This window comes from Palaemon carinicauda, chromosome 14 (assembly GCF_036898095.1).
Source record: "Palaemon carinicauda isolate YSFRI2023 chromosome 14, ASM3689809v2, whole genome shotgun sequence".
NCBI lineage: Eukaryota > Metazoa > Arthropoda > Malacostraca > Decapoda > Palaemonidae > Palaemon > Palaemon carinicauda.
The window spans coordinates 122,832,489-122,851,146 of record NC_090738.1 but is presented as its reverse complement, the minus strand read 5'-3'; the positions used below and the strand labels follow the sequence as shown (position 1 = coordinate 122,851,146).

Genomic DNA, 18,658 nt, shown 5'->3' with positions numbered 1-18,658 from the left:
ACCCTCGGACGCAACACTGTAACACTTTGCGCATATCACTTTATCACTTTGATTTTCTGTTTTGCACTTATTTCACTGAAATCGAAACTTTTACTGATTTCTACCTGAAACACGCAATCCTATCCTTCATTAAAAGGTAGTAATTGCGAAAACAGTCGAATAATGCAACAGAAAACATATATAAAGATAAAGAATTCAGTGGCTGGGAAAGAGACTAAACACTAGATCAAATAAACTACGTTTACAATCTCTCACCGCACATAGCCTGGGAACAAGAATAAAACCCTAGAAACGTTTTACCTTCTTCCCCTACAGTGACTAGGGAGGAGAGTAAAAACGAGAACAACGTTACCCGCTTGAACGAAACGTTTATTCTCCTCTCTCTCCCTCCGTCTCTATCTCTCTCTCTCTTTCTCTCTTGATTTCGCACCTGAGAGAAGAGCCCACTATATATCGTTAAAACATGTTATTTGCTAAAGGAAAAAACTGAAAGGTTTTCCAAATAAAAAGTTCCTTTAATTTAGAATTTAAACCATTTAAGCTAAGAAAGAATGAACGAAACGCCAGAATCGGTTTACTCTTACTGCAAAGTGAAACCGTGATACACTCTCTCTCTATCGTAACGATAGAGCGCATGTTGAACGTTCTGAACGTCAACAACTGCGAAGACTAAAAAACTAAACGTTAGTTCATCTTTGAAAACAGTACGAGACTATCAAAGAAATTCTTTCATAAAACATTAAAATTTAAAAAGTATTAAATTCTTTAAAGGTTAAATACGATATAACGGGCTCAATGGTAATTAACTTCGGTTCCAAGTTAGGACCGCCTACTATCAGGAAAGGTCGCATATAAACAAACATAAAAATTTATTTTTATATGTTTATAATAAATGGAAAGTTAATCGAAGAGGCCTATAAAGGCGGAGAGATATAAAATATATAGATCTATAACGTGTTAAGCAAAATTACCAAAAACCTAAACACACTTCCGTCTAGGGGAAGGGTCGGCCATTTAAAAGTGAAAGAGAGTCCATACTCTCTTCGTCACCATAATTAAATCTATCCAAAACGAGTTCAAGTTTGAAATGAAGATAAAACTCAAAACTGGAATAGTGTACTTCACCAAATCGTTGTGAAAACAAATCCAGTTTAGTAACAGCGTATTTAGTAGGTCTTGCCAGTGGCACGACAGAGAGAAAATTGATTCTTTGTTGACATCGAGTACTTGAGTACCTACTTGACAGATGGCGCTGTTGATGTACACCCCCACCTGTATAGCGATCGCTGGCGTATTCCGCCCGTAGGTTTTTCTGTCGGGCAGCAGAGCTGACAGCTATATGATCATCGGGTAAGTTTAATATTGAAAAATAAAATTTTTAGTATACTTCATGAATTTTTTTCTAACTACTGTGTACAGTCCTGAGACTTTTAATAAGAATATGACTAAAGTAATAAGGTAAACAATAGTTGCCTGTAGGTTGAGGCACGCAATGCGACTTGAAGGTCTCAGGTTTGTATAGTTAGGAAAAATACAAATTACTTTATATAAATTTGTGATTGTTCCGACAAGAGATACTTACCTCGAACTACTTTCTTAGGAGGACTGGTAAAACCACTCTGCTCCGACCAAACTGATTCAAAACCCACCCCCCACAATACCCAGCTGCCGACCCTAGCTGCGAAGGGGGTACGGTTCGCGGCCCGGGTGCCATCTTGACCTTAAATCCTCAGTTCTCGCTGGTCGGTTGTAACGTTCACTCGTCACAACCTCGCTCCCACTCTGACCCTGACCTCATGTTTACCGTGTGGTCTCCTCGTGTTACCTTGTTTTCCTGTGTCCTTTCTTTCCCTGTGTGTGTATCGTTGCCCTGTGATGGAGGCTCATCGTCGTTGCCATGGGCCTTCTGCGGAGAAAGCGTGTGGCACTTTCTTGTCTAAGGAAGAAGTTGATCTTCGTACCCTTTGTTCCATGTGTCGGGGGACAAAGGTGTGTGAAGGATGCTTCTTGCCCTGAATGCGTCGATTGGCAATGTTAGTTAGTCGAGATGAAGAAGAAGAAGGAGGCCAAGAAGGAGAAACCAGGGCGTAATAAGTCGAGGGAAGCGTCGGCAGTCGTCCTCGGCCAGGACGACTCCGGTACAGGTGAAGTCCCCAAGGCTATCAACAGTCCCCGTCTATGGCGGGGACGTAGGCGAGTCTGTTGCTGGGCCTCAACCGATTGTTGAGCCCGTTGTTCCATCGGGTGAGGCCCCTGTGGCAGATCCCCTATTATTGTCCTTGTGGTCGCAATTGCGCCTTGTGGGTACCCCGTCCATGGAGGAGTTTGTGGTGCAAACTTGTGGTGTGGAGGTGCCCCCTTGATAGCGGTTCTGGCCGAAAGCCCGGTAACCGAACTGCCTTCTCTGTGTGTCATTGCAGGTTCGTCGTCGGGTGCATACGATCCCTATCGTGAGCGCTGTGTGACGGTCTCTTCTGATGTTGTTCCGCCGCCCTGGTTGGCCGTGCCCGGGACCCCGGGAAGTTCGCCAAGAGACGACGAGCAACCTTGGGACGAAGGAGGCCTCGGAGTGCGATGCACCCACCCCGAGCCGTCTCCCTCAGTCGGGTCGGCAACCCCAGTGGTGGGGAAGGCCGGGTCAGTGGCGCCGCGGGACGGCGAACCTCCCAAAAAGAAGAGAGCCAAGCGTTCTCCTTCTCCCTCCGATGGAGACCAATCTTCGGACGGGATCTCCTCGGAGAGTTCCTCCTCCAGCGAGGGGAGAAGGCGCAGGGAGGCTCAAGAGGAATCGTTTGCGGTCATCCTCGAGGTACTCTAGAAAATGTTCTAGGTCGTCCCAGAGGCGGCACAGGCGCCGCAGGAGCAGCAGGAGGAACAGGCGACATCGCAGGCATGGCAGTTCCCATTCACCAAGGAAGGCCGGTAAGGGTTTCCCCCGTGCCCACTGCAGCAGGGGCTGCCCATGGGACGGGGGTCCCTGAGAGGAGGGCAGAGCGCGTGGTCGACTCCCGGGGCTCTCCGGCCGGTCCATCGGCCGCCCGCCCAGCGGCAGGCCCCGTGCGGCCAAAAGTGGGTAAGGGTTCCCCAGTGACCCCGCAGAGGGAGCCTAGAGGTGTGAGCTCCCCAGGCGTCATGAGGGCCCCGTTCGAGTGAGGCGGGCAAGCCCATGACGGCTCCCGCCCCCCAAGAGGCGCTCCTCGATACGGGTCTCCCCGCTTGGGTGGAGCCCTCGGCTACCCCCGCAGGTTCGATAAGCGAGCCCCACCGTGAGGACGAGTACCCGGTGGAGGAAGATGATGATGTGGGTGATCTGGTGTTGCTGGACGCAACACCAGAGGAAACGTTGATGTTCAGGAGGGTCCTAGCCTTGATCCGGGCCCAGAACAACCTGAGTGAGGCGGAGGAGCCCAGGGATCTGGACTTCGCCACGGCGGTGGACAGGGCCCTGGGGACAGTGCCTAAGGAGTCCAGCCCCAATGTCAACCTGCCCTCCTCGGTCGACTCTTTAAGGCCAAGAAGTTGGTCAAGTCGTTCGTGGTGGCGCACAAGAATTCCCTTAAGGCCAGGAACTCCAAGAAGTTGCTGGGATTTCAGAAGAGCCAAGCAAGGTTCTACACCCCTGAGGGCTCTTTGGGTGCCCCCATGGACATGGGAGAGTCAGTGGCCGTGCTGTCGCAGGCCAGGTTGGACGAGCGGTCCATTTCGACATCCCTCACCTTCTCGTTACAGGAGGCACTGTCGATGAAGGCCTCCGCTTGGTCCCTGGCCCACGCCATGTCCTGGTTGGACTTGTGATCTGCGGCAATGTCCACTTTCCACACCAACCACGATCTCTCCAAAGAAGCAGACCTGAACCTCTTCCGAGGGCTTCTCCGGTCCGGGGCCAAGGCCATCAAGTTCTCCTCCGCACAAGCTTGGACTCAGGGCACCAACTGGGTCCTGCAAAGGAGGGACTCAGTCCTGAGTAAGTTGGCTCAAAGGATCCCGGACAGAGACGCCATGTTGCTTAGGAACTCCCCAGTGGAAGGAGAAGGTCTGTTTCCAGAGAACCTGGTGGAGCAGACCATGGGGAGACTCGTGAAGGAAGGCAGGGCCCCCAGCAATTTTCCTCAGCCACAACAGGCTCCCAGGAGACCCCTGAAGCCCTTCGTGAAACGGCCCTCGTCTGCTCCCCAGCAGCAATCGGACGCCTACCCCCGGTCCTGGGCCTCCTCCCACCAGCCCTCCTTCAAGGCCCCTCAAGGATTCTCGGGGCCCTTCAAGCCCAGGTCCTCTTCCTCCAGGAGAGCCAGAGGAGCCCGGTTCCCTAGGAGGAGGTAGGACGAGAGGCCCCCTACCACTATCCCCGCCACCGATGAGGGATGCCTCCAAAAACATTGGCAAAGTTGGGAGAATTCCAGAGCCGACCCGTGGACAGTGCGTGTTCTGAAGGAAGGCTACCGGGTCCCCTTCCTGGACGAGACCCCTGCCCTGGTAAGGGACCCGGGGGTGGACACCTTTGCATCCCGGGACCCCTCCCAGCGGAGATCTCCGCCATGTTTCTCAAGGACGCCCTCCGACCGGTGTCAGACAACTCCCCGGGCTTCTACAGCAGACGCTTCCTAGTCCAGAAGTCCTCAGGAGTTGGAGGCCCATGATAGACCTCTCGGCCCTGAACAGGTCTATCAGGAAGACCCCGCTTAAAATGCAGACTCCAAGGTCGGTCTTGGCGGCCATAAGGGAAGCGGACTTTATGATTTCCCTGGACCTGAAGGACGCCTACTTCCAGATCCCATTCCATCCCTCAAGCAGGAAGTACCTCAGGCTGAAGTGGGGGCAGGTAGCTTACCAGTTCACCACCCTATGCTTCGGCCTATCCACGGCCCCGAAGGTTTTCACAAGAGTGTTCTCCCTGGTGTTGGAGTGGGCACACAAGCGCAACTTCCGACTCCTGCGTTACCTAGACGATTGGTTGCTGCTTTCAGTGTCAAAGGGTCTCTTGGAGCAGCAACGGGACGCTCTGTTAGCCTTCTGCGGGGAGCTGGGTATTGTGGTAAATATGGAGAAATCCCAGCTGACACCAGTAAGGACGGTATACTTGGGGATGGAGCTGGACACGACCTTGGCGAAGGCCTTCCCCTCCGAGGATAGCATCAGGAACCTTGGGGAGATTTCCAAGGACTGGCAGAGGCTACTGGGTCACCTGGCCTCCCTAGAGAAACTGGTCCCTCAAGGTGGCCAGGGAAGTCCTGGAGAGGTGGGGTTCCCTAGTGATAGACCTGTTTGCGACAAAACTGAACACGAAGCTCCCATTCTACTGCTCCACGGTGCCAGACCCAGGGGCCGAGATGGAATAAGCGTTTCAGCACCCCTGGGACAACATGGACATCTACGCTTTCCCACCCTTTGGGGTCCTCAGGAGGGTGTTGAACAGGCTCCTCCTGTCCAGGGGCACGAAGATGACCCTCATGGCTCCTTGGTGGCTTGAGAGGGAGTGGTTTGCGGACCTTCAGGCTCTAGCGTCATATCCCCCTTGTCCTCTTCCTCTAGGAGAAGACCTCTTGTGTCAGTTGCACTTCCTAAAGTTCTATGAAAACCCGCAGGTGCTCTCCCTTCACGCATGACGACTATCGAGTGCCTGCCGAAGAGGGATGGTTTCTCGGGTTCAGCGGCCTCCTACATTGCAAGTTATTTGCGAAAGTCCTCAGCCGCGGTGTATCAGGGCAAGTGGGCTACCTTTTGCAAATGGTGTAAGAGTAAGGGAGTGAAGCCACTGGAGGCGTCCATCCCCCTGATAGCAGACTACCTAATCTTCCTTGGGATGGAGAAGAAGGTCTCGGTACCAGCGGTCAAAGGAGTTAGGGCTGCCCTGGTGCAGGTCTTCAAGCTGAAGGGCCTGGACTTTGGGACCTCGTATCAGTTATCCATGCTGATCCGCAACTTCGAGCAGTCATGCCCCCTGCAAGCCTCCAGGGTCCCCGCTTGGGATGTCACCAGGGTTCTGGACTCCTTGAAGAGACCCCCGTTCGAGACCCTGACGGATACCTTGGACAGGAAGCTCACGTTGAAGACAGTCTTCCTGTTGGCCTTGGCATCCTCCAAGAGGGTGAGCGAACTGCACAGACTCTCCAGCGAAGTCTCCCACTCCAAAGGGTGGAAGGACGTCTCGTTTAGATTCTTTCCATTCTTCGTGGCGATGACGCAGAACTCCTCGGTGGTGGATTCAAAGTTTGAGGAGTTCTCTGTTCCAGCGATAGCCTCCTCGGGGGACCCAGAAGACTTGCTCCTATGTCCGGTAAAAGCAGTCAGGAAGTACTTGGGTAGAACGGCCAGGTACTGTCCGGGTCTCTCCTCCCTCTTCATCTCCACGGGCCTGGTCAAGAAGGCAGTGTTGAGGAATACGCTCTTCCCCCAAGCACGCTAAGCCTCACGACATCAGGGGCTTGGATACCTCCTTGGCCGTCTCCAAGAACATGGCAGTTTCTCAGATCTTAAAGGCCGGAGTCTGGAAGAGGCAGTCTGCTTTTACAGCCCATTACTTAAAGGACGTTACGAAGAAGACGTTAGATACCTTCTCGTTAGGTTCTGTGGTGGCAGGTCTTCAGCGGGTGTGAAGGTCCTACGAGGTTCTGTCGCGGTAGGGTTAGTGATGCACACACGTCCCCCCAACCCTTCCTGAACCCCCCCATACCTATTCCCCCCCTGCATTTCCTATGCCCTTGGAGCTGGAGGGACGAATGTGAGATTGAATAGGTAAGTTATCAATTGGTTGTTGGGTGTACTATTAATGTGTGGTATTTTACCCCTGGTGACAATTAAGGAATGGAATCTAAATGAAACTCATGAAAACAAAGCTCACAGTAAGCGTGGATTGAATCAAAATAAACCGAGTATAATGCTGACTTATTTCCCATCGACTAAAATAAAATAAAATTGAAAAAAATCATATACAAGACTGCTATCTTTACATATGTGTAAATAAATGTAAAAACTATATTTCTTTATATAATGCAATCTTTGAATAAAATGACAAAAAATTTAGGAAGTTTTGATTAATCTATCTCGTGTTTTCTATAAAACGACTGCTAAATCATGTAAAGATAATGTTACATATATTGTTTTACTTGGTGCATCTTTATAAATTCAAAATAAAGCCAATTTCATATCATATTTTTCCCATACATGAAGCCCAAAAAGGAAACCATTAAATTTTATTGCCAATCACAATGAATGGATAAAAGAACAAACCCATTTACAGATCCAATTGATAACCAATTATACCAGTAGATTTTAATGAACTGTATAAAAACTGTGGTAGTCTAAAACATATTGGTATTTCTACAGTATTTATTATGAGATATTTTAAATAAGTTTGGAAATTATATCAATACGGTTTGTCATATGTGCGCATATCCTCAATAGTGGTAGCTTCAAATCAACTAAGTGTTTACATTTTCTCAACTGGGCTCAAATATTGAGACTTTTATCAGCCTTAAAAACATTCGCTGCAAGTTTAAACTTCTGAAATTCCACTGATTCAACAACCTGATTAGGAAGATAATTCCACAATTTGGTCATAACTGGAATAAAACTGTTAGAATACTGTAGTATTGAGCCTTACCATGGAGAAAACATGAGTATTAGAATTACCTGCATACATACTGTAGTATTATGAGAACGATGGTATTGTCTGGGAAGATCTAAATGCAAAGGATGGTGTTATGAAAAATCATATGCAACATGTATTAAGAACTAACTGTGCGAAAGTGCCAGAGATTAATATCTAGATCAGGAATGAGAAATCTAAAAGATCGCAAGTTCTTGTCCAACAAGTTAAGATGAGATTCAGCAGCTGAAAACCAGACAGGAGAAAAATACTCAAAACAAGGCAAAATGGGAAGAATTAAAAAAAGCTTCTTAAGAACAGATTGTTCACCAGAAATCTTAATGTACTGTACAAGTACGTACTCCTGAAAAGTAATACTGTATGAACAACAAGACTGTGATAGAAAACACGTGAAAACAATGTAGTGCAGTGGGTTACCTAATGTGTTAGTGAACCACACCAAGGCAATGATCTGTGTTTCAGGAGGGTAATGACGTGACCCACCTCAGAGCACCAAATTGCGGATTTTTGCAGTAGTCTATGTTATCTAACCACTGCGAATAAGGAGGGCTGACTGTACTGTATATCCCTAAAGACATGAAGACCGAATGTAGGGGCATTATGCGAAATGAGTGTGCATAAATTCAATCCATCCTCCCCCTTGTACAAGAAGATGGGGAAGATGATTCTCTACAGACCAAATGACAAGTTACTACTCTGTTGCGTAGCTTACCTGCTTCCAGTTTCTGATTCAACAACATAATGGTACGTCTGCTGTGCCCCAAGTCAGGGGAAGAAAAAGGAGAAATGGTAGGATACTTCCAGAACTCAGGGTGAAAGTATCCAAGGACTTGTGGGTATACTCCTGAAGGAGGGGCAGTGAAGATTGTATTGCACTTCCAGACACTTACCTTCAGCACTTGCGCCATGGACAGATTCCTCTTGAAGGCTCAGGTAGAGCCGATATCCCTGACCTCGTGAACCAGCACTCTATATGGTTTGACTTTAGACTTCCCAAAATTTATATAAGGACACTTTGTGCTCTCACAAAGACAGAATGACATTATATTTTTTGATATCGGCTTCTTAACCCTTCTAGGGCTGAGGAACAGCTTCAGCTGCTCTGGTCTGATATGCTGAGTTCTCTTGAAGTAGTGCAGTAGTGCCCTTATAAGACATAGAAGCATACCATCCTTGGTGTCCACTTCTTCCCTACCTACCTCTACCACCCCTCCTGGGACAGACAGGTTGGGGTTGAAAGGAGGGATGTTGTCCTTTTATTTCTTCGAGGTGGAAGGACCTGTAAAGATCGAGATCTGCCAGTCACCATTGGCTTCTTAAGTGCTGACTTAGCGGGTGGACTTGAAAAAGCCCTTGGAGTGATTGACTGGGAAGGGCCCGAGGCCCTGTAAGTCACAGCTCGGTGCAATAGGGAGTCACGACTCTCCTTCCTCTCATTGCTTGTAAAAGAGCCGAGGTCTGACCTGAGAAATTACCCGTTTTAATCTGTAATACATGTCAGAGTTGGAAAATCTTGGCATCTGGGAAAATCTCGTACAAGACCAAGCACTGATAGCAAGAGTCTGAGCTCTTGAACCTCATACTAAAAACCCCTCCTGGGGTTGGGTTTTGGTATAGCACTGTTCCTCCCATGAAACCATGCAGAGGAATAGGTTGACGTCTTGCAAGACTCGGACCGATCAATCATCCAGTCCTTTGGTGACCTCTTCTTCCTTCTTTGGGGTAACTGGACTAAGCTGGTAGTGCTGGGGAGGAACAGGTAACACATGATAGATGAACAAGTTACCTGCTGACTCGAAAATAATGATCACTTGAAGTATGAGCATAAGTTCTGATTGTGTTGTTCTCAACGTACGATTCCCTCTCGCTGATACCGATCATGTGGTTCCTTATCATATGATTCCAGTTTACTGTTACCGCTACCTTGCGGTTGATCCCGTGGGAAGTGACGATCATGAACAACAAGCACGAGGAGACCTGTCTTGCTGGGAGAGAACGCAAACGGAACATTCCTATGAAGGAGAAATGCCTAGGGAAAGAGTGCAAGGTAACCTCGGCACTCGTGAAAGGTAGGTCAGATATTGTAGCCCGTACAAAAAAATGAGAATGATCATTGGTTCCTCTTCCACTGGTACTGTGCACTTGAAAAGCAGAAACAAAAAAAACTACCAGAAGTTCTGTGACCTGAAAGTTACGGAAGAACAGATGTGAGGTGTCTGCTGATGTAATTCCAGGAAGTGGGATGTTATTCTTGGTGCATGTATGCACTCAACGACAATTCTACGCTAGAGGTAGCAGCATCTTCTGGCATTGAATTTGATATGAAAGTGGGGATTGTGTGTGACAACATTCTTTACGTTGTGGGAATAAATTCAGCAAACAATCCTCAAAAACAACACTTAATACAGATCGGGCAGTAGTGTGTGTGGTGATCATGCTCATAGAGATTGCTGCATTCGGTAATCATGTAGGTATGATGAGACTGTCAGTTAACTTCATTAAGCTTGGGCTACTCATAGATAGTACCTTATACCCTGTTCCTTATAATGGATTGTTGCTTTGTCCTTGATCTCACACGAGACCTAGTACTGGTAGCAGGAGCATGGTCTATACCTTGTACTGGACACCTTCCTGTTAGGAGGATCGGGTTTTGGTACAGCTTTGCTGCTCCCAAGAAACCGTGTACACACACACACACACACACACACACACACACACACAGAGAGAGAGAGAGAGAGAGAGAGAGAGAGAGAGAGAGAGAGAGAGAGAGAGAGAGAGAGAGAGAGTCTCCAAGAAATGGGGAAAAAAGGGCAGTACCCTTCTATTCCAACTGGTAGTGCGTACAATTGGCTTGTATGAGAGTTGTGAGTACTGATCGTCTCTTTCCCGTTAACATTCCTCTCAATATTAACACTCAGTAAAATCTGTGGTCACTTTTGAAAACAAAGTTGTGTCTCTTTTCAAGTTTTGTCTTTAGTGTAGTGTTACCAACTACAGTATACATTTAAGGAAGGAAGTTTCATTTGTATTTATTCAGTATTTCAATCAGAGTCACTTATATTATGATCCTTCCTTATACATATTAACCTTAGTTTTTCCTCAGTGAAGGGGTTAACTACTGCAATGTAATTGTTCAGTGGCTACCTTCCTCTTGGTAAGGGTTAGAAGAGACCCTTTAGCTATGGTAAGCAACTCTTCTAAGAGGACACTCCAAAATCAAACCATTGTTCTCTGATCTTGGACAGTGCCATAACCTCTCTACCACAGTCTTTCATTGTCTTGGGGTAGAGTTCTCTTCAAAGTAACAGCAAAGGCTTAATGTTCATCCCCTCTGGAGTCATGCAGGCTGATGATGACACTAACGGGACAAGAGAACATAACAGCACATCTATGTAATACGTACTTAGCACCATCCGGAACCGGCAGATACTGAAAGAAAGAAAAAAGGCATCACTCTTCCTCTTCACACTCGGTGACAGCAGAGCTCTTCCTCCGATGGAGTACCATCAATGTTTAAAGGCAACCAACTTCCTTAAATTCACATTGTCATTGTAAGGCCATACACAAGAGGGATAGAACAGCAAGACATGCTGCTTGGCAGGCACAAGTATGTCGGATAATGGCAGGTAGCCCAGAAAACTGTCACACAATTACAGATATCAGGAAACATTGCAAATCCTTGGCTGCTTCTATTAATATCCCTTGAACATGCCTGTCTACAAGAGCATTTATTCAATCTGAAAAAAAGCAAAAGATTAAAACAACCTGACGAGGATGCCGAAAATTATGTCTGTACTGTCCGTTGGCCGAAGCCAAAGTGAGGTTTGCTCTACCTGTTGGGTGGGCCACAGGGCCTTACTGTCCACCTAACAGGCAACTATTGTTTACCATGTTAAAAGTTTTACAGCAGTTCCAGCTTCACTGTAGTCATACAGTACTCCTGTTTAATTTTCATGCTTCAATCATTCTTCTCATTTGTGCCATTTATAACATTACATATATCTTGTATATGCATGTTGTTAGCTAAAATGTTTGCTGTATACTTCTAAGTATCTCGATGAAATGGCCACTACATATACTAATACAACCATACACAGATAGCCGTCCCAATACCATTTGGCAGCACAGTCTATTTTTTTTTCTCAGTAGATTAAGCATCATTTACTCATTTTCCCTAATCCCCTGTGTTCTGAATCTGATTTATTCTCCAAATGCACTAATTAATTTTTTTTAGACCTTTCTGGCTTTTTCAACTGTCCAATTCATCTCTCTTTAAATTGTCAAGATTAATCAAGAACATAATTTTGACTGATCTCAGTGCAGCCTTTTGTTAATAACTATCTTCCTCTCTCCTCCGACCATATTTACTTTTCAATTCCAAAGCTGGTAAAAAATTTTTTCCTGAGTTTCCTAAATGGTCAAAATTAACCCTTTGAGGTTCTGATGGCATCATCATAGTCCCACCTATTGAGATTCTTGTCATCTGTAAAAATATTTTTGATGAATATCAATGGGTCATTTTGAAATTTTTAATACACTTCAAAACTGTGCCACAACAGCAAGCTACAGACAATGAAAGACGACATCCTTAAGTTGGGCAACTTTACCTGCTGGGTAACCACCACCAATGACATCACCAATGAGATATAAAATATGGAATTCAGGACTTGGTAAAATGCACAATAACCAGCAAAGAAGCATTTGGATAGTAATGGTTTACATATACACTTCTAGAAGAATATCTTAAGAAATAGTTTTTGGCATTAAAGTCCTAGTTACAGCACCATATGTCTTAGTAGCTAATCAATAAATAAGGTTTTTTTTTGTCTAAAAAAAAGTCTTGTTACTTCCAACAATAATGGGAAAGTGGGTAACTATCATTACAGTATAACCAATCAAATTCTTTCTTCAAAGCTCACCTACTTTAAGATTTACTATGACTAGAGGTAATTTTTTAATATCTGCTATGAAAACTCTACTTGGATAGTCACAAATTTTACCACTTAGAAATCTAGAAACTCACCAAGTTTTGTACTTTTAATGGCAATTCCGGAAGCTAATTATATCAAACCTTGCTTAGCAGCTCTTAACTTTTGCCGAGATCGCTGAAATGCCTCAAGAACTGCATGAGTTGAAAGTTGCCACGTGGATGAATGTAATCCCTTGACAGCTAAAGGATCTACAAATAACAGAAAATATTGTAAGGTCCCATAAGTCCTTATAGATCAGACAAATCTAAAATGCAGAAAAATACAAATACAGTAAAGTATAATCATTCCTCATCTATTGCAAGTGTTCAGTTCCAACCCCACACCCGATGTGGGTACCTCATCTATTGTGAGTGTTAAGTTCCAACCCCAACCTCGATGTGAAAAATACAGAAGTATAAACTCTCCCCATATGCTTATAAACTCTTTCTACACTATCAAACACTTTTTATATTGCATATACATCATACATACATACATATACCAAGGCACTTCCCCAATTTTGGGGGGTAGCCGACATCAACAAATGAAACAAAACAAAAAAGGAGACCTCTACTCTCTACGTTCCTCCCAGCCTAACAAGGGACTCAACCGAGTTCAGCTGGTACTGCTAGGGTGCCACAGCCCACCCTCCCACATTATTCACCACAGATAAAGCTTCATAATGCTGAATCCCCTACTGCTGCTACCTCCGCGGTCATCTAAGGCATCGGAGGAAGCAGCAGGGCCTACCGGAACTGCGTCACAATCGCTCGCCATTCATTCCTATTTCTAGCACGCTCTCTTGCCTCTCTCACATCTATCCTCCTATCACCCAGAGCTTCCTTCACTCCATCCATCCACCCAAACCTTGGCCTTCCTCTTGTACTTCTCCCATCAACTCTTGCATTCATCACCTTCTTTAGCAGACAGCCATTTTCCATTCTCTCAACATGGCCCAACCACCTCAACACATTCATATCCACTCTAGCTGCTAACTCATTTCTTACACCCGTTCTCACTCTCACCACTTTGTTCCTAACCCTATCTACTCAAGATACACCAGCCATACTCTTTAGACACTTCATCTCAAACACATTCAATTTCTGTCTCTCCATCACTTTCATTCCCCACAACTCCGATCCATACATCACAGTTGGTACGATCACTTTCTCATATAGAACTCTCTTTACATTCATGCCCAACCCTCTATTTTTTACTACTCCCTTAACTGCCCCCAACACTTTGCAACCTTCATTCACTCTCTGACGTACATCTGCTTCCACTCCACCATTTGCTGCAACAACAGACCCCAAGTACTTAAACTGATCCACCTCCTCAAGTAACTCTCCATTCAACATGGCATTCAACCTTGCACCACCTTCCCTTCTCGTACATCTCATAACCTTATTATTACCCACATTAACTCTCAACTTCCTTCTCTTACACACACTTCCAAATTCTGTCACTAATCGGCCAAGCTTCTCTTCTGTGTCTGCAACCAGTACAGTATCATCCGCAAACAACAACTGATTTACCTCCCATTCATGGTCATTCTCGTCTACCAGTTTTAATCCTCATCCAAGCACTCGAGCATTCACCTCTCTCACCACTCCATCAACATACAAGTTAAACAACCACGGCGACATCACACATCCCTGTCTCAGCCCCACTCTCACCGGAAACCAATCATTCACTTCATTTCCTATCCTAACACATGCTTTACTACCTTTGTAGAAACTTTTCACTGCTTGCAACAACCTTCCACCAACTCCATATAACCTCATCACATTCTACATTGCTTCCCTATCAACTCTATCATACGCTTACTCCAGATCCATAAACGCAACATACACCTCCTTACCTTTTGCTAAATATTTCTCGCATATCTGCCTTACTGTAAAAATCTGATTCATACAACCCCTACCTCTTCTAAAACCACCCTGTACTTCTAAGATTGCATTCTCTGTTTTATCCTTGATCCTATTAATCATTACTCTACCATACACTTATCCAACTACGCTTAACAAACTACAGTAATACCTCTTGAATTACAACACTCATGCACATCTCCCTTACCCTTATATAGTGGTACAATACACGCACAAACCCAATCTACTGGTACCATTGACATCACAAAACACATATTAAACAATCTCACCAACCATTCAAGTACAGTCACACCCCCTTCCTTCAACATCTCAGCTCTCACACCATCCATACCAGACGCTTTTCCTACTCTCGTTTCATCTAGTGCTCTCCTCACTTGATCTATTGTAATCTCTCTCTCATTCTCATCTCCCATCACTGGCACCTCAACACCTCCAACAGCAATTATATCTGCCTCCCTATTATCCTCAACATACAGTAAACTTTCAAAATATTCCGCCCATCTTTTCCTTGCCTCCTCTCCTTTTAACAACCTTCCATTTCCATCTTTCACTGTCTCTTCAATTCTTGAGCCAGCCTTCCTTACTCTCTTCACTTCTTTCCAAAACTTCTTCTTATTCTCTTCATATGAATGACCCAATCCCTGACCCCACCTCAGGTCAGCTGCCCTCTTTGCCTCACGTACCTTGCGCTTTACTTCCACATTTTTCTCTTTATATTTTTCATACTTCTCTATACTATTACTCTGCAGCCATTCTTCAAAAGCCCTCTTTTTCTCTTCCACTTTTACCTTCACTCCTTCATTACACCATTCACTGCTCTTCCTCATGCTGCCTCCAACAACCTTCTTGCCACACACATCACTTGCAATCCCAACAAAATTTTCTTTTACTAACTTCCCCTCCTCCTATAAATTACCAGTTTCTATTACTTTCACTTTGTCATATGTCATTTTCAACCTTTCCTGATATTTACTTTTTACCCCCGGTTTTATTAGCTCTTCAACCCTCACTAGCTCCCTTTTACATACACCTACTCTATTCCCCCACTCTTTTGCAACAACTAATTTCCCTTCCACCAAAAAATGAGCAGACATACCGTTAGCCATACCCTTAAACACGTGCACGTCTTTCAATCTTCCAAACATTCTTTTAGTTATCAACACATAATCCATTAATGCCCTTTCTACTACTCTTCCATTTGCCACTCTTACCCATGTACAGTATACTTATTTTTATCTTTCTTTTTGAAAAAGCTATTACTTATCACCATCTCTTGCTCAACACACATATCTACCAGTCTCTCACCACTCTCATTTTCACCTGGTACGCCATACTTCCCAATGACACCTTCTACCTCTTCAGCACCCACTCTAGCATTTAAGTCACCCATGACAAAGTATAATCATGTTTATTTATTAAAGAAAAAAATAAAATTGGAACACTCATCAGTGAAGATAAGTACTAAAACTTGATTTATGATGATGATTTGCTGTGCAGTACTGTATTGAATAATGTAGATGTGATGTAAATGTACTGCACAGACCAAAGAAGAACATTACCGCTTTGTGAAAGCACCACTTCAGGTGGTGCAATATCTTCATTGTCATCCAGCGTAATAACTTCTATTTCTGTTGATGGAGCCCCAAGTCTAATTTTCCTTTTTTTTATGGGGGAGGACCATAGTGATTGGCAGTTACTGACGTTGCCTTTTCTCATAGATTGCACTTCTGAACTGCAATGCATAAACTAACTGCGGATCGCAATCTTCCACCATTCTCTGAAGTCCTTTTGTCATTTTTGCTATCGTTGAGAGCCATTCTAGTGCTAGGCCAATTTCCTCTTCTTACCACGGATCACCATGGTTTTCCTCTTCCTCCATTGCTGATTTAGTCATCTCTGTCAAATCTTTATCTGTTAATGGATCTGAGTGGGTTACAATCAGGTCATTCACATTATTGGTATTCATTTCAGTGAAGGCATCACCTCCTAGCAATTATGTATTGCCAAGTGCTATATTACTTCAGGAGAGAACTTTTATAACCACTGACTGCTTCTGGCCACAATTCCTTACAGCAAGCAAAGTGTTTTGTTCTTTATCTCCTTTATGGCCAACTGAATATTCTGAAGACACGTTACACCTGTGTACCAACACCAGTATTTCTTCGGTGAAAAGTTATCATCCGAATCCATAGCCTCAACCAGATGTTGTAGGGTGTTTCGTGTTTAGAGTGCCTTAAAAGCACGAATAATGCTGAATCGGCGATGTAGTCGGCGGTAAGAATTCAACTTATAAGCTCTCATACGATAAGTCGATCATGTAGTCTAAAGCATTGTCAATTAGGAAGAGCACTTCTAAATCCAAGACATCTTTGGCATGATAAAGCTTGACTTCAGGGATGAAGCACTGGTGAAACCAATCTGATGTCAGAGTTTTCATTATACTGTACATGTCTTTTGGTTATATATCCAATGCACTGGCAGCAGGGTCAAATTTATTTTTTGAGGGCCCTATGATTTTGGACTTATTGTATAAATAAACACTGACTTCATTATATAGCCTGCAGCATTTCCACATATTGTAAGTGTGAGGCAGATTTTGTAGGCCTTAATTCCAGGGTCTATGGCCTCCTACTTCATAATGTAAGTCAATTATGGCACCTGTTTCCAAGAGGACAGTCTCATTAACATTGAAAAATGTTATTTTCCTTAGTAAAATAAATTTTTGAATATACTTACCCGTTGATCATGTAGCTGCAGCTCTGCTGCCCGACAGAAAAAACCTACGGGCGGAATACGCCAGCGATCGCTATACAGGTGGGGGTGTACATCAACAGCGCCATCTGTCTAGTAGGTACTCAAGTACTTCTTGTCAACAAAGAACCAATTTTCTCCTCGGTCCACTGGGTCTCTATGGGGAGGAAGGGCGGGTCCTTTAATTCATGATCAACGGGTAAGTATATTCAAAAATTTATTTTACTAAGGAAAATAACATTTTTCAATATTAATCTTACCCGTTGATCATGTAGCTGATTCACACCCAGGGGGGTGGGTGGAGACCAGCATACATGTTAACATAAGAAGCTAAGTATTCCGTATTTCATTTTAGCAGTTATTCAAAATAACAAACATAAAATTAATAAGTACCTGGTAAGGAAGTCGACTTGAACAATTACTCTGCCTTTTTAAGTACGTCTTCCTTACTGAGCCTCGCGATCCTCTTAGGATGCTGAGCGACTCCTAGGTGCTGAAGTATGAAGGGCTGCAACCCATACTAAAGGACCTCATCACAACCTCTAATCTAGGCGCTTCTCAAGAAAAGAATTTGACCACCCGCCAAATCAACCAGGATGCGAAAGGCTTCTTAGCCTTCCGTACAACCCAAAAACAACAATAAAAACATTTCAAGAGAAAGATTAAAAAAGGTTATGGGATTATGGGAATGTAGTGGTTGAGCCCTCACCTACTACTGCACTCGCTGCTACGAATGGTCCCAGGGTGTAGCAGTTCTCGTAAAGAGACTGGACATCTTTAAGGTAAAATGATGCGAACACTGACTTGCTTCTCCAATAGGTTGCATCCATTACACTCTGCAGAGATCTGTTTTGTTTGAAGGCCACTGAAGTTGCGACAGCTCTAACTTCATGTGTCCTTACCTTCAGCAAAGCATGGTCTTCCTCATTCAGATGAGAATGAGCTTCTCTAATCAAAAGTCTGATGTAATAAGAAACTGCGTTCTTCGACATCGGTAAATCAGGTTTCTTAATAGAGCACCATAAAGCTTCTGATTGTCCTCGTAATGCCTTCGTACGTCTTAAATAGTACTTAAGAGCTCTTACTGGGCAAAGTACTCTCTCTTGTTCGTTTCCAACCAAACTGGACAGACTTGGAATCTCGAACGATTTGGGCCAAGGACGAGAAGGGAGTTCGTTTTTAGCTAAAAAACCAAGCTGTAAGGAACATGTAGCCGTTTCAGATGTAAATCCTATGTTCCTGCTGAAGGCGTGTATCTCACTGACTCTTTTAGCTGTTGCTAAGCAGACGAGGAAAAGAGTCTTCAAAGTGAGATCTTTAAAAGAGGCTGATTGAAGCGGTTCGAACCTTGCTGACATCAGGAACCTTAAAACCACGTCTAAGTTCCAACCTGGTGTGGCCAACCGACGTTCCTTCGAGGTCTCAAAAGACTTAAGGAGGTC

General features: G+C 44.7%; 1 protein-coding gene across 1 annotated transcript in view; it reads right to left on the bottom strand.

Moving 5' to 3' along the window:
- Positions 1-11,597: 11,597 nt before the first annotated feature.
- Positions 11,598-18,658, bottom strand: part of LOC137653717 (tectonic-like complex member MKS1) — a 92,234-nt gene continuing 85,173 nt past the window's right edge. Inside the window, exon 13 of the mRNA XM_068387317.1 lies at positions 11,598-12,785. Coding sequence (XP_068243418.1) covers positions 12,667-12,785 — 119 coding nt within the window. The 3' untranslated portion in view covers positions 11,598-12,666. The remainder of the gene's footprint in view (positions 12,786-18,658) is intronic.